Source organism: Danio aesculapii, chromosome 8 (assembly GCF_903798145.1).
Source record: "Danio aesculapii chromosome 8, fDanAes4.1, whole genome shotgun sequence".
Taxonomy (NCBI): Eukaryota; Metazoa; Chordata; class Actinopteri; order Cypriniformes; family Danionidae; genus Danio; species Danio aesculapii.
The window spans coordinates 18370950-18385642 of NC_079442.1; the positions used below are offsets into that span (position 1 = coordinate 18370950).

Here is a 14693-nt window from a genome sequence, read left to right on the forward strand (position 1 = left end):
AGACCGTCATTGCTATTAAAATGCACATAATAAGGTATGTCAAAAGCATCTGTGCAATATCAGACACCAGGCGTGAGAACACGGCACAGTTATCGTTAACAGACTCAATAATGAATTCTTGTCAAGCAGTGCGTGCAGGGCCAGTGAGCGGTCCGTCCGTGATATCTTTTGGTCACTCAGTTATGTTATAAAAATTTCCTCATGCATGCATATATATATATATATTATTTTGCTGAAATTTTGGCTGGTGCACCTACATTTTTAAAGTTAGGAGCACCAGTACTACCAAGCAAAAATGTTAATTTCGAACCCTATAATGTATAGTAAATATAGTTAAAATATTGTAAACAGCTTAAAAAAACGTTATTTTTATTGTTTGTATGTGCTTTGGTAGTGGGGGGTCGCGAGTTCTTGACGATCTTACATTGGGGGTCGCTGGTTTAAAAGTTTGAGAACCACTGCTGTAAACAATGCACAGCAACATTTTGATTAAAAATGCACTAGTGAAAGGTTCATTATGTTAACAATATATTATCTAGCATGTTTCTAGTATAAACTAGCATGTTGTTAGCATGAATTTAGTATGAATTAGCATGTTGCTAGGATGTTTATAGTATGAATTAGCATGTTGCTAGTATGATTAGTATGTTTGTTAGTATACTGTTAGTATGGATTGGTATGTTGTTTGTATGTCCAATGTAAAGTCAATGGCAGTTTTTTACAATTGAAGTCTATGGGACAGTTTCTAGGGTGCCGTAAGTGTTTGCTGCAGTGTGGCTAGTAAGTTGAAAAGTCATCAGTGATTGGCAGATTGGTAGTCTGAGTTAAACAAGCCCAACCTTAAGTCTGTATGACAGTCTGGCGCAACGTTATGAGGTCATAAAATTTGGTCCAAAGTTAAGTCAATGGGACTTTTCTAAAATTTATGGGACCGTAAGTGGGATCAGTTGGAAAAGATATAGCAACTCGAATCAGACCTCTTTGGAGGTTTGGTGTTAGTTTGGTGGTTGTAGGATGAATGATCTAGGAGGAGATGCATATAGAAATTAGTCTCAGAAGAAGAATATTAAGTTTAAGTAGTATAACAGTATGATGGCTTTCTCAAGACACCATAATTAAAATGCAGTAGTAAAAGGCCCATTATATTAACAATATATTATAAATCACCACCTAAGATTAACACATTTGTCATATCAGTAGTCCTCCTCGTCATCCTCAGTGCAGTAATCATCAGAACTGCGATCCTCAGAACTTTCCGAACGCTCGTCATCAGTTCCCTCATCATCACTGTATTCAGAGTCATCTTCCTCATCCTCACGACTATCTTCATCCTCCTCCTCATCACAACTATTTTCAGAACCTTCTTGCTCCTCATCAGAGTGATCTTCATAGCTCTCTTCATCATCACTCCTTTCATCTGAATCTCCATCATCATCATCATCTTCATCCTCTCCAGACTCCTCTTCATAATTGTTTGCTTTTTTAGTATGCTTTACCTTTGAAAACTTTGAGATGCTCTTTTTAAGCCCTGAAATATCTTGCTGAAGTGTCGAGCACACGCGTGTAAGACGCCTAACGTCTTTATTATCTCTGGCTCTAGGTCTGGAGGTCTTGGTGAATTTTTTTGGACGTTTCTGAAGCGTGGCATTCTTCAAAAAAGACTCAAAAAGGCTCTTGACTGCAATCTCCTACAAAACAAGGAAAAACATCAAGACAATTGATTCAGTATTTCATTGATTAACCCGCCTGGTTTGCTAAAATTAAATAAAAAAAACAAACTGGATCTTAGTTATGGATCAGATTGATCGCCCATGCAATTTGCCAAAAAAAACTCGACTGTGGCTTGGCCAGGAGCTAAACTATTTTAAATATGTGAGAATTAATACTTTTTAGTATTTTTTGAAGGAAAATGACAAGCAGGTCACAGCTGTAGTGTAAATAAATGCAAAATCTGCTGCTTTATTTAATGTATTATATTATATCATTGGGATACCACACCTTTATAGGGTCTTGAGTCTTGTCTGTCAGATTCTGTTGTCCACTGGTAACACTACTGAAAATATTGACAGTTTTCTGTTGCTCCAGTAAGAGTTTCATCTTCATCTGATTTTCTGTGGTCACGTCACGCAGTGAGTGTTTCTGTAGTGCTGGTATTGTGTAATGTTGTCTGATGTGAGTCTCACAGAGAAATACACCACACGTTGAACAAGACTTTACAGCTTTCAATCGGTTCTCGGTGCAGAAATCACAGGCCACGTCATCAGGACCGGCATAAGATAGTGGAGGAGAAGCAGGACTGAAGGTTTTCTGCAGATTTGTGTTCAGCACTGGATGCGTTTCTGATGTGCGATCACACTGCGGACAAACAAAATCTCCTGCACAGTCGTCCCAGACATTTATACAGTCTCTGCAGAACCTGTGTCCACATGTGATGGAGACTGGATCCTTCAACATCGATTTACACAGTGGACACTTTAAGTGATGCTCTCCCCACAGTCTGAAAACAATAACAATTCAAGTCATTCTTAAATTCAACTTCCCAGTACAATGAAACATTGATTAAATTGACCCTACTATGAATCTGTGCGAATTCCCGTTCATACAGTGTATAACTCAGCTCCAATAGTATGAAATCCTCCTGCTGAGTTTTAAAACTGAAAGCGCACCATTTATACAGTTATTATTTATCTCTCAAAAGAAAAGTCTCAGAGTTGTTAAAATAAGCTGTTCTCCAAATGAATCTCAAGCCATTTCGTGGTGAAATCTGAGTGATCCACTCACATGCAGACCTGAGAAAACTTCAACCGCCCTACCTGAAACACTAGCAGATTAAGGGTGATAGGATCATATAATGTTGCGAAAACGCTGTACTCAGGGTTCTGACTCTAAGGCAAATGTCAAATTAGGCAAATGTCAAATTCCCTGACTAAAAATCTGAATTTCTATCACCTATAATGAATAGAAAAACACACAATCAGAAAATCCAGAAGGGTATTTGAGCACTGAGCTGACAAAAAACAGCCACATACAGTACTTCAACAGGTACAGCTATCTAGATGACTTCATTGATTGCCAGTTGACAAGTGAAAAGGGAATAAAAAGTCAGTGAAAAAAGCCTAACTATACCAATAGGCAAAATGCGCGAATGGATTTTGGTAAACGGCGACAAACATAAATCCCAGATATTCCATGACTTGGACAAAAAAAAAGATTACATTTCTGGAACAGCTCTTTTAAAATTCCATGATATTTCAGAAATCCAATGACTCTGTATTTGCTTCAAGCTTGTAATGCTATAATTACATCTGGCTAATTGGGTTCATAACTCATTATAACACCTTAAACAAGACTTTTAAAATCCTTTAAAAAAAAAAATTTCTAATGCACTCCAGATTCTGTGTTTTGTAGGTATGGATTTTACTCTTAAATGTTCCAAATAAGAACATTGTGACCAAATTCACAAAAAAATCTTTAAATCTAGCAATGATTGACTTGATTGATAGATTGTGTGTGCAGTCACACGGCCAAAACAAACGGTGTGACTTCTAAAAGATCAGCAAGTTGATAATCAGTCCGATAAAAGGACTCAGCAGATCCTCTAGAGCATAGGACTCAAACTCGATTGCTGGAGGGCCGCAGCTCTGCTCATGTTTGCTCCAGCCCTAATCAAAGCGCAGCACAGCTGATCCAACTAATCAAGGTGTTCAAGACTACTAGAGACTATTAAGCAGGAGTGAGCTGGAGGTGGTTGGAGCTAAACTAAGCAGAGCTGTGGCCCTCCAGGAATTGAGTTTGAGACCATTGCTCTAGAGACCAGTAATAAAAATTTTTATTTTTTAAATTTATACCCTTTTAAGGTTATATAATTATTATATTATATTATATTATTTTATATTATATTATATCATATTATATTATGTTTCTCTCAAGGTTTTTTTTCTTCACTTTCGCCAATTGGTGAAGTTTTTTTCCCTCTCCGCTGTCGCCACTGGCTTGCATGGTTCAGGATCTGTAGAGCTGCGCATCGTTGGATTTGCTCTTCAATATTTGGACTCTCAGTAGTGATTATTAACCACACTGAACTGAGCTAAACTGAACTGAACTACACTGTTCCTATTTACTATGACCTTTTATGTGAAGCTGCTTTGACACAATCTACATTGTAAAAGTGCTATTACAAATAAAGGTGAATTGAATTGAATTGAATTATAACATTACAGTATATTACATTAACAAAGCCAATGATGGCATTTAATCTTTTGAGATTTCAGCAAGACTTAAGAAGGAAAAAGAAAGAAAGTTGAACGCGTGCACAGTGGATAAAGCAGAGGTTAAAATGAGGGTAAATGCAAGCATGAGATCGCAGAACTTTATGTGAAAACATGAAAAAAAAGATGGTGAAAAACGTTAGAGATAGAGATAGTTAGAGATGAAAACAGAGTAGTAAGAAAGGAAACTGAAACAGCAAATAATCAAACTAAGAAGAAATAAAGTCTTTATCTTCTAATTATGCAAGAATCTTTATTGAGAGAAGTTAACATAGCCAAAATTTTTCGACTACACTGCTCAACCTGATTGGATTGAAAATACTTCCAGTGAACAATACAACAGTAATGGCTTTATTAGGTCGTTCCCAAATTACATACTTCTGCAGTATTCTACGTCATTTTGTAGTATAAATAGTGTAAGTAGTGCGTTCACACTAAAAACTCTAAAAATAATAAGTGCATTTTAATTACCTGGATGATGCACTCATTCAACCGGTAAAATGTAGTGTGTAATGATGACACTTCACACACTCAACGAGAGTGATTATAGTGCATCCCGACGCTACTCATGGCAGGTATTATTTGATAGTTTGGTCATTTATTTCACTGGTTTGGCAACCGTCAAACGTCATCAGGGAACCGGTTTAAATTTCCGCTTAGTAAAAAAACAGTGCTACATTTGGGACGACACTACATACGTATACTATACTGTTGAGTGTGTAAGTGCATAAGTACATAGTGCATGAGTGCATAGTGTGCCATTTGGGACGCAGCTATATATTAGTTGTTTGTGTTACTAAAACGTACACCAAGGAGAGGTACAGGTTTGTTGCTATTTTCAGACCAGCGCAACCCTGATTTACATGTTTTGTAAACTATTTAAACTTGTTGTTTAAATAGTAAATCCATTTGCACCACTTTGTGGACTTATGGGTGTTCCGGTGAAAAAAAAGAGGTGTGTTAAGGCACATTGTTGGCACTTTGCTATTTTGAGAAACTGAAATAGACAGCGTCATTGACCAACAAAAAGCTAGTCTAAAGTCCAGCGCAGAGTGCATTAGTTATGCGCCTATGCAGGTTTAAATGCGTACACATTGCTTAATACACACAGGATGCACAGCAATACACAAATATCTTTACAGATGAAAAAAGGAAAGGATTAAAATGTTACAAAAAATAATGTTTTCTACATAAATATAAAAACACTACCTCCATGCCTTCTTGTTGTCAGGGGGCTTTTTTCAGTTTATCACGACAATTTAGCATTTGTATAATGTTATTATTTTTAGCTGTATTATTTATTATATGCATATTCGTATTGTTTTAATGAAAATAAGTTTAGATTTGTCCACTTGTCAAGTTTTGGTGACGTAGGATTCACCATATGGGGCATAAGAATAGGATGTGTGTTTGGATATAATTCAGTTTTTTGACCACACTTCATTACTATTGTTCATTTATTTGTTTGCTGGAACTTGGTTTTGAAACAAATCTTTGCGTTTAACAAACTAAATTAAATATGTAGGCTAATGGATGTCTTCAGTGGATTGTGTACAACACCGTTCACTCATCCACAAATGTAAAGGAGTAAAAAGTTAACTAAAGAGAAAGTAAAGAGGCCGAATGGAGGAGGCTCGCTCTATATTCTTACTGCAAATGGTCTGTTTAACTGTTTTCTCGCTAGTGAAGCGTTCAGTTTTTTCACCTACAAAGTCCGCAAAGTAAATAGTAGGGCTGTGCAATTAATCGAAAATTCGATTTCGATTCAAATTTTGGCTTCTAACGATTATGAAAAAGCATTAATCGAGATAAACGATTATTGGATCATTTACCGCCCCTTTCCAGTTGTACACATTTGTGGCTCCCCAATGCTCGATTTCACATGAAAATGACTAAAAGCATGTACTGTAATGTAACGTTTGCAGCACGGGATGCGCATCATTTATTGATGTACACAAATCATACATGTTTTTAAAAGCGCGATTGAGACCGCATGCTGCCGCAAACACACAGGATGCAGTCAGCATTCGGTCTCATTCGCCTCTGAGGTGTCTCATTCGCACACCTCAGAGACGAGCAGAGCACACACATCTAAAGTCATCAATGTGAGCGCTTTAATGGTCAAATAGGTGTCAAAACGCGGTGTTTAGTGATTATTCATATTAATCCTCATTTGTGTAATAAACAAACGAGTTGAGATTCAAAAGACAAGTGAAAGAGAAACCACTAAAATGACAGCGCGCAATATTCCTGCTGCCGCCTGTTTTTATCATAAATCAAACAACAAAAGGAGAAAATCCCTTACTGCTCTTGACTGAATGACTGCTGTAGCTAAAGTTTTTTTCCTTACAGTTATACTTAAAGCATAGCTTGTTTCATATTTTTATTCTATTGTATTTATTTCTCTTTCCTTATTGACAGGGAGGAAAATAACTGTATGTTGAAGACAGAATTATTAGCCCTTCTGAATTATTAGCGACTCTTTCCCCCCCAATTTCTGTTTAAAGGAAAGATTTTTTTTTCAACCCATTTCTAAGCATAATAGTTTTAATAACTCATTTCTAATAACTGATTTCTTTTATCTTTACCATGATGACAGTACATAAAATTTTACTAGATATTTTTCAAAATACAAACAGATTAAAATGTGATTCAAAGGCTTAATTAGGGTGATTAGGCAAGTAATTTTGACCTTAAAATAGGTTTCAAAATATTTAAAACTGCTTTTATTCTAGCCAAAATAAAACAAATCAGACTTTCTCCAGAAGAAAAAATATTTTAAGAAATACAGTGAAAAATTCCTTGCTCTGTTTAATATAATTTGGGAAAAAAATATATATATATATAAAAAAAAAACCTTTATTTCACAGGAGGGCAAATAATTTTGACTTCAACTGATAATCGTTTTGAATAATCGTGATTACAATTATGATCGAAATATTTTTACCCTAATCGAGCAGCCCTAGTAAATAGCAAATGTGCCATGGTGCGACGCAACTGACTCTTAAAGGGAATGGGAGATGAGACTCCCGTTTAATGCACATTGTGCTCAAAACACACCCATAACTCATTAGGAGAATAAGCACAACCCTGTTAGACCATGGAAGTTCAATAGATCTTTGGAAGTTAGCTGGTCGTTCCAATGAAGATACTCTTGCGAGAAAAACGTACAATAATTGACATGGTGGGTGCTGTTAAGTTGCAGATTTAAGGACATACTGGCTGATAAATTTGCATATGGGTGGACTTAAAATTAATTAAATCCCATATAGGGATATTAATAACATTACATTGTTAATTTTCACAGTGTGAGTTAGAGTAAAGTTGTGATTTGTTTAAAATACTTTATATTTTTTTTTCATAAATCGCTAAACTAAGAAGCATGCTATCTATCTTAGATGCAGAAATGGTAACTTATGTTTTTTATGACCTCTAGGATAGATTACTGTAATGCTCTGTTCGCTGGTTGTAATGCATCCACTATTAATAATCTTCAAAATATAGCTACTAAAAGCTTTATCAGATCAAGAAAATACAAACATATCACCCCAATTTTATCTCCCTAACACTAGCTTCCTGTTAAGTTCCATATTTAATATAAAATATTGCTTTTTATAAGGCTCTAAATGGTCTAGCTCCTGTTTATCTAGCCAACCTTCTGTCTCGCTGCAATCCCACCCACTCTTTGAGATCTCAAAACTCAGGGCTTCTGGTAGTACCCAGAATAGCAAAGTCCACAAAAGGAGGTCGAGCATTTTCATCTATGGCTACTAAAGGCTCAAAAACACTTTCTCAGTTTTAAATTATATTAAAGGAAACATAATGAAGTGAAATTTTCTACAGGTAACATATTCAAGGCAGAATCACCTGGCATTCATCTCCCCACTTTTAAAGTTGGCTGGTGGATCCATTGACCAGTCAGTCCTCATAGTAGGTGAAGGAGAAGCCGCTCTTACTCTGTGAGAAAACAGTGCCTTTATGACTACTTCTGTCAAACATGTGTTTTATAGCAAGTTATTCATTTAAATTCACCTTAAATGCAGAGGAAATGTCTCTCCATCTTTGAAGTTGGCAGGTGGATCCATTGACCAGTCTGTCCTCATTGACATATAACTGAGTGTTGGAGAAGAAGCTCTCGTTGACTTTAGTCTAGAATGATAAGATCATGTCAAACTCAACTATACAACTTTTTATTTATAATTTTTTTTAAAAGACGCTGAGTAATATAATTTGCTGGGTTAACACACCTTTCTATTCCTAAAACACAGGGAAACTGAATGCAATGGACAGATTTTTCAAAATTATGAAGTGAATAAGAAAATTAGATCTCAAAACTATCAATGGTATGAAAGATATACAATGTTACAATTTCATTTCTAAAAAAGTAAGCAAATATTGCAAATGCAAGGCATTTTTTATTAGATAAATTTGGATAGAAACTCTTTATAATAACTACATGCTATAAAGCATTTGTTAAGCTTTAGTAAATAGTTAACTAATTTATTTATTAAGTATTAGCCCTATGAATACATTAGAAAGTGGTTTATAAATACAACCGTAAATGCTTTAATCTTCACTTATAAGTTGGTATCGCATGTGCTTTATATATGTATTTTTAATAATTTATTAATAATCAATTTATCATTTCTAAATTAGGTATTAAATTACATATAAATGTAGAAAAGAGTTTTCAGTGGTTTATAAGATCCTATAGAATGTATAGGTAAATTATTAATAAAATATTTAAGTGAACATTATACATCTTATTGCAAAGACATATATTCATTCATTCATTCATTCATTTATTTCCTTTCAGCTTAGTCCCTTTATTAATCCGGGGTTGCCACAGCGGAAAGACCTGCCAACTTATCCAGCATGTTTTTACGCGGTGGACACCCTTCCAGCCGCAACCCATCACTGGGAAACATCCATTCACACTCATTCACACACATACACTACGAACAATTTAGCTAACCCAATTTACCACATGTCTTTGGACTGTGGGGGAAACCGGAGAACCCGGGGGAAACCCACACAAACCCGGGGAGAGCATGCCAACTCCACACAGAAACACCAACTGACCCAGCCGAGGCTCAAACCAGCGATCTTCTTGCTGTGAGGCGACAACACTACCTACTGCGCCACCACATCGCCTCAAAGGCATATATTATTTGTTTAATTGGTGTGTCAAAAATAATGAACGCATTCCTACTATTATTTATTAATTCAAGCACCTATTAACCATTTATAGGTTGTAATCCTAACAAATTTTGTGAGCTCAGCTCATCTAAATGGATGACTTTTTTTTTTTTTAATAATCACATATCTCTACACCTAAACATAACCATTTCTTAAAAAGATGTAAAGTATATAAGCATGACAGGCAGACGACTGCAATCCCAGTCATTTGTTTATAGCAAAAATATCAAGAGGTACCAAAAGTAATCCAAATGACGATGTGTTGTAGTTGATGTTTAGTGAGAGGAACAGAGAGGTTTGGATTCAATTTGTTGATAATCGCTAAAAATATTACTCAGAAAACTGCATTACTTTGATAACTCATAACAAAATACTGCTCCTCAAAGGTGCCATTTCAGATTTCAATGCACATCAACCCAAAATATGACATGTCGTAACCTGACTGTGACGAAGCAGGTAAGAGCCAATCATGAGCCGATATACATTTGGTTTTCCTGCTGTACAAACTATTGTAAAGCCTCTTGAAGCAGCATGCTTTGAATTTGTAGCGATTGTGGGATTTGAAAGTTATGATGACTTAATGCCTATTTTATGATCACTAAAGTGCTGAGAAGGTGAGGTAAAGAGTGCTGTTCCTCACAGGTGGAAGATTCTGAAGATTTAGACTATACAGCCCAAAAATAAAATTGATTTCTTTCCTAACCATTTTCCCCTCGGGTAATGTGAGCAAGATTACATGCTTCAACTTAAATAATAACGATAAAAAGTTTATCAGTTTGTCAGTGTTTAAATCCAGCTTTGGTTGAAATAAACATGACTCAATACTGAACAATAATAATCACAAACTCTAAATATTAAATTGCTTGTAAAGCTGATGAAGCACAGCAGTGAATAGCAGTGTCATCTGCAAAAAAAGGGTTCCTTGAGGTTCTATACAGAACCCTGGGGTTACTTGGCCAATAGAACCTTTTTACCAAAAAATAGTTCTATTTAGAACCATTTCTTTTAAGAGTGCAGATTCTGTTTGGAGTGTTATCACATAAATTATTTAAATACAAGAAATATAAAAAAGGTGCCAGGACAGGGCCCTAAGCGACACATTTGCATACTGACAACATATGAGTGACGTCTCTAAACAGCACACTCTGTTCTCTTTGAAAGCAAACAATTTATTAACATTTTTACGAGAGACCAACAATGCATAGTCTTTTTAAAAATATACCATTATCAATATGTGTTAATAAGTGGAAAAAATTGCTTTTATAGCTGTAATTATAAACCGCTTTTTATAAATGCTAAATGAACTAACAAATGCTTTATATCATGCGGTTTTTAGTGGCACTAAACAAGCACACATTTTAAAATTTGCAGGTGGTAAGTTGGCGGTTGTTTGAGAACAAAAGACATTTTAAGACAATTCAGCGATACAATAAAGTTGTTCTTTGTACATGAAGTAAAAAGACATTTCTCCACCTTTTACTTGTGCATCCAGCCCGTCGTTCTGCAGCGCCGCGATCAGACTCTGATCTCCTCCTTTTTGACGGCCTATATTACAGCATAATTTGTTATTAATGCAATTTTTAAAAAGCATTTAAGATATTTAAAAATAGATATGATGAAATTCTGAACGTGTAACCTCACCCCTTAAATTCACGCGTTTCTTTCAGACTCATTATTGTCCGGGTAAATTTCCGAGACCTGAGAAAGTGAAACACAAACGTGAACAGATATCAAATTCATTTTGATACTAAGCAGAAATTAAACCTGTTGGTTTTCACTGATGCAAACCAGCTGTAGTAAGTCTAAAAATGTAAACAAAGTATTGATGTCTATTTATGTTAGCCAAAACACTTACAACTAATAAAAAAAGACTTAATCTGCTTTACGATCCGTCGATCACTTCCTATCAAATTTATGTAAACACGTGATCCAAACAGATCAGTCTTCCAGGATGTGGGCTGGGCTCGCCTGCATCCAAACAAATGAAGAGAACATCTAGGATATATAAAATTATGTATCTTGGCATAATAGCTTATTACTGAAAAAAAGAAAAGAAAAAACATCAACAATCGACGTGTAAATCAACATAAATTAGCAAAACAATATTTATGGTCTAGTTCAGATGCTGTCTGAAATCATTTGATGAAATCTCAAAGGGGCATTTGCTGCCACCTTGTGGTACAATACTGATGTTTGCTGTGAAGCAAAGGATAAAGCAGAAAAAAAGACAAAATTATAAAACAAATTTATTTCCTTTCTGAACAAAATAAAACACCCCTTACACATCTTAACAAAAGTCCTATTTTACACAATATAATACAATGTCCCTATAATCCTGACAAAAGAGTTGACCTTGGAAACTATTGGCAGGATGTGAATTATAGACTAGAGATTGTGATTAGGAAAATGAATTAAATTAATATAACATACCTTTAATCGATCTTCCCTTATGAAAAAGGCTTTACTAAAATAAAAATAAAACTGATTTCTTTAGCTGTAGTTTTGCAACACAAACTACAGCTTAACCATTGTAATTGTAGCCAATATGTGGTTATATAAATTATCAATGGACCAATCATATCATTGGTTACTACACTTTTATTATAATATAACCACGGTTCATTTTTCAAAAGTTATCAACACTATATGGGAAACTTGATCTCGTCTTTAAAATATAACATTCAGCCTTCAGTGTCACTCAAGCTTGTCAGTACTGAAAATCAAAGTCAAATTAACCAAATTATTGTAATAGACCCGGTTTAACTAGTCTCGGTTTTACCAGCTAAAGTATTAACCAGTCAGTGTTAAAGAATGTAGTAAAATTAAACATTTCAAAATAAAAGTCCTGATACAGGCGTCATTAAATCTGACATCACGAAAGTCTAAATAAAAGGACAAATGTATTCCAGTTGACACCTTAGTACACAACAAATGTAAAGCACAAGCAGCATTCCTAAAGCAACGGATATTTCTAAATCCACACATTAGAGTGCAAGACAAAATAAAAAACACCAAAGATGAACAGATCACATCCTTGTGGTGTCAACTGAAATGTTTAGATCATAGGTTTCAAGCTCAATCCCTGGAGGGCCACAGCTCTGCACAGTTTTGCTCCTGCAAAACTGTGCAGAGCTGTGGCCCTCCAGGAATTGAGTTTGAGACCCATGGTTTAGAAACTAATAAAGACACTTAACACCTCTCTCAGTAAACACATATAGAAAGACCCATTCACATCAAAAACATTAGAGTCAGCAATTAGGACAATTTTTAAAAGAAAAGTTCTTCACCACAAAAAAAAAAAAAAAAAAGGAACAATGAATGATAAAATATTTACAGCCAATCAGAATTCATTCTGCATTAATGATCTGGAGTGTTTAAAGTGTTAAGAGCACAGAACTGCAGCGTAATAGTAAACAAAACATCCTTTGTTGGTGTGGACCTTAAAATAGTTATCGTTCTTGACATAAACAAAGTTAAAAAAATACTTCAGGAGAGCAAAAATAAAGGTGTGTGATAATTGTCTGTATGATTATCGTAATTATTGTTTTTGTGACGGAGGAGCTGACATTATCAAGATAATTTCGCTAATTAACTCATTTTAAGTTATTTTATTTCTGTTCAACACAAAAGACGATATTATGAAGAATGCTGGGAAAAATTTGACATCTATAGTGTTATTTTTACTTTGGAAGTCAATGGCTAGCAATCTTTGTAATATCATCATTAGTTTTCAACAGTTTTTAGGTAAACCGCCCCTTTAAAAAAAGAAGAAGAAAATGCATAACTTCACCATGGCCATCGTTTACTAAAAATGGAGGATCTTTTTAAATTTATTTTTTATTATTTCCTCATATGCAAGGGTCTGAAATAGGATAAACTAATAGCGAACAACAAAAAGGGTGGCTTTCGTCGTTTCCGAATGAATCGGCCATTTTGAATGAATCGTTTGAATGAATGTTTCTTTGAATCACTGAAGTTGTCACCACCTACTGGCAGTTTTACGCTCACATTTATCCATGTCAAACATAAGCAAGCCAGGAATCATAACACACAGCAAAAGATTAATAATGATTATTGAAAACATACCCAAAAGTACTGAGATGTCATATTCATTTGCAATATCACACCTCCCTATCTGAAAAGTGAGCATTATCAAGCTTTAAACCGAAATATATCAGAAGCATTCGTGTAATCTCATAATTAGCATTGTTCAATCTGAGATGACTTTTCATGTTGTTTCAACTCAAGAGCTTCAGCTCAAAATTATGCATTAATCCAGCAAACCATTTTTAACTCCCAGAACATTCTGCAAATATTAGTGTACGGTTCTCAGAACGTTCTGTCAGGAACGTTTCATGTAAATAGAACGTTCCTGTCATGATCACCAGTGATCTAACCACTAGAGTTCACTGGTAAACACTTACTTACACACGAACAACAAATCCGCCATGTTGTACACTACAGATCCCAGTCATGCAATACACACACAACTGGTTCCTGATCCTGACTGATTGCAAACACACAGCTGATGCTGCTCAAGTATTGATTACACACGCATATATACGGCTCACTTTGAGACACTCATTGCTGAGTCTTGTTATCTGTTAAGTGACATTACAACGCATTTTCCTTGCCTTCTGTGTTTTGAGCCTTTGCTGTGTTTGATCATTCCTGTATGCTGCCTGCCTTCTGACCATTTGCCTGCTAATTTGACGACTCTGGATTGCCCTTATACATCTGTTTGCTCCTGTGTTGATCAGTGCTTGCTTGACTATCCTGTCAATAAAACCCTGCATTTGGATCCTCACCCCTGTTGTCAGTGTCACTTCCTCCCGGATTATGGAAAGTGAATGTTTACCAGCGAACTCTAGTCGTTAGATCGCTGGTGATCATGACAGTTCCCTCTAGGTTAAAACCCTCAAGTTCTCCTTTAGTTGTTAGAAAACCTCCCTGCAACATTCTTCATCTTAAGTTTTTGTTATAACAAAAAAAATTATCACTTTTTAAAAAACAGTCATAAACCATGGGAACGTCAGGAGTACGTTCTGTGTTTGCTGGGTCTATGGCAACACTATAAACTCCCAAACACAGCACCTAAACTGAATCTATGGCAGTCATGAGATTTAAGTCGTAGCTCTCAATAAGATTCAATCTTTACAAGATGTACGAGGACATGAAAGCTTTTTACTAGTTGGACATCACAATATGACATGAACGCAGCTTTTA

The 14693-nt window shown here is 35.4% G+C and overlaps 1 protein-coding gene across 2 annotated transcripts; it reads right to left on the reverse strand.

Moving 5' to 3' along the window:
* Positions 1-221: 221 nt before the first annotated feature.
* On the reverse strand, positions 222-11404 carry zgc:174931 (uncharacterized protein LOC569527 homolog). 2 transcript variants are annotated; one of them, XM_056463348.1, is made up of 7 exons: positions 11323-11404; positions 11109-11165; positions 10941-11000; positions 8301-8417; positions 8136-8225; positions 1999-2497; positions 222-1688 (listed from the first exon to the last, which is right to left on the reverse strand). In XM_056463348.1, exons 2-7 carry the CDS (start codon positions 11138-11140, stop codon positions 1194-1196), a joined length of 1293 nt encoding a protein of 430 aa, XP_056319323.1. In that variant the 5' UTR covers positions 11141-11165; positions 11323-11404; the 3' UTR covers positions 222-1193. The 2 variants fall into 2 exon arrangements, with proteins under 2 accessions (XP_056319323.1, XP_056319322.1); XM_056463347.1 differs by having other exon boundaries at positions 10941-11012.
* Positions 11405-14693: the final 3289 nt, after the last annotated feature.

What these genes read in the sequence shown, in the direction of transcription:
- zgc:174931 (XM_056463347.1), bottom strand. Translation starts at nt 11,140, where the DNA reads ATGAGTCTGAAAGAAACGCGTGAATTTAAGGG. An exon ending in GCTGGATGCACAAGTAAAAG is followed by an intron (nt 8,418 to 10,940) that starts GTGGAGAAATGT and finishes TTATCATTCTAG; the next exon opens with ACTAAAGTCAACGAGAGCTT. An exon ending in AGACTCAAGACCCTATAAAG is followed by an intron (nt 1,689 to 1,998) that starts GTGTGGTATCCC and finishes CTTGTTTTGTAG; the next exon opens with GAGATTGCAGTCAAGAGCCT.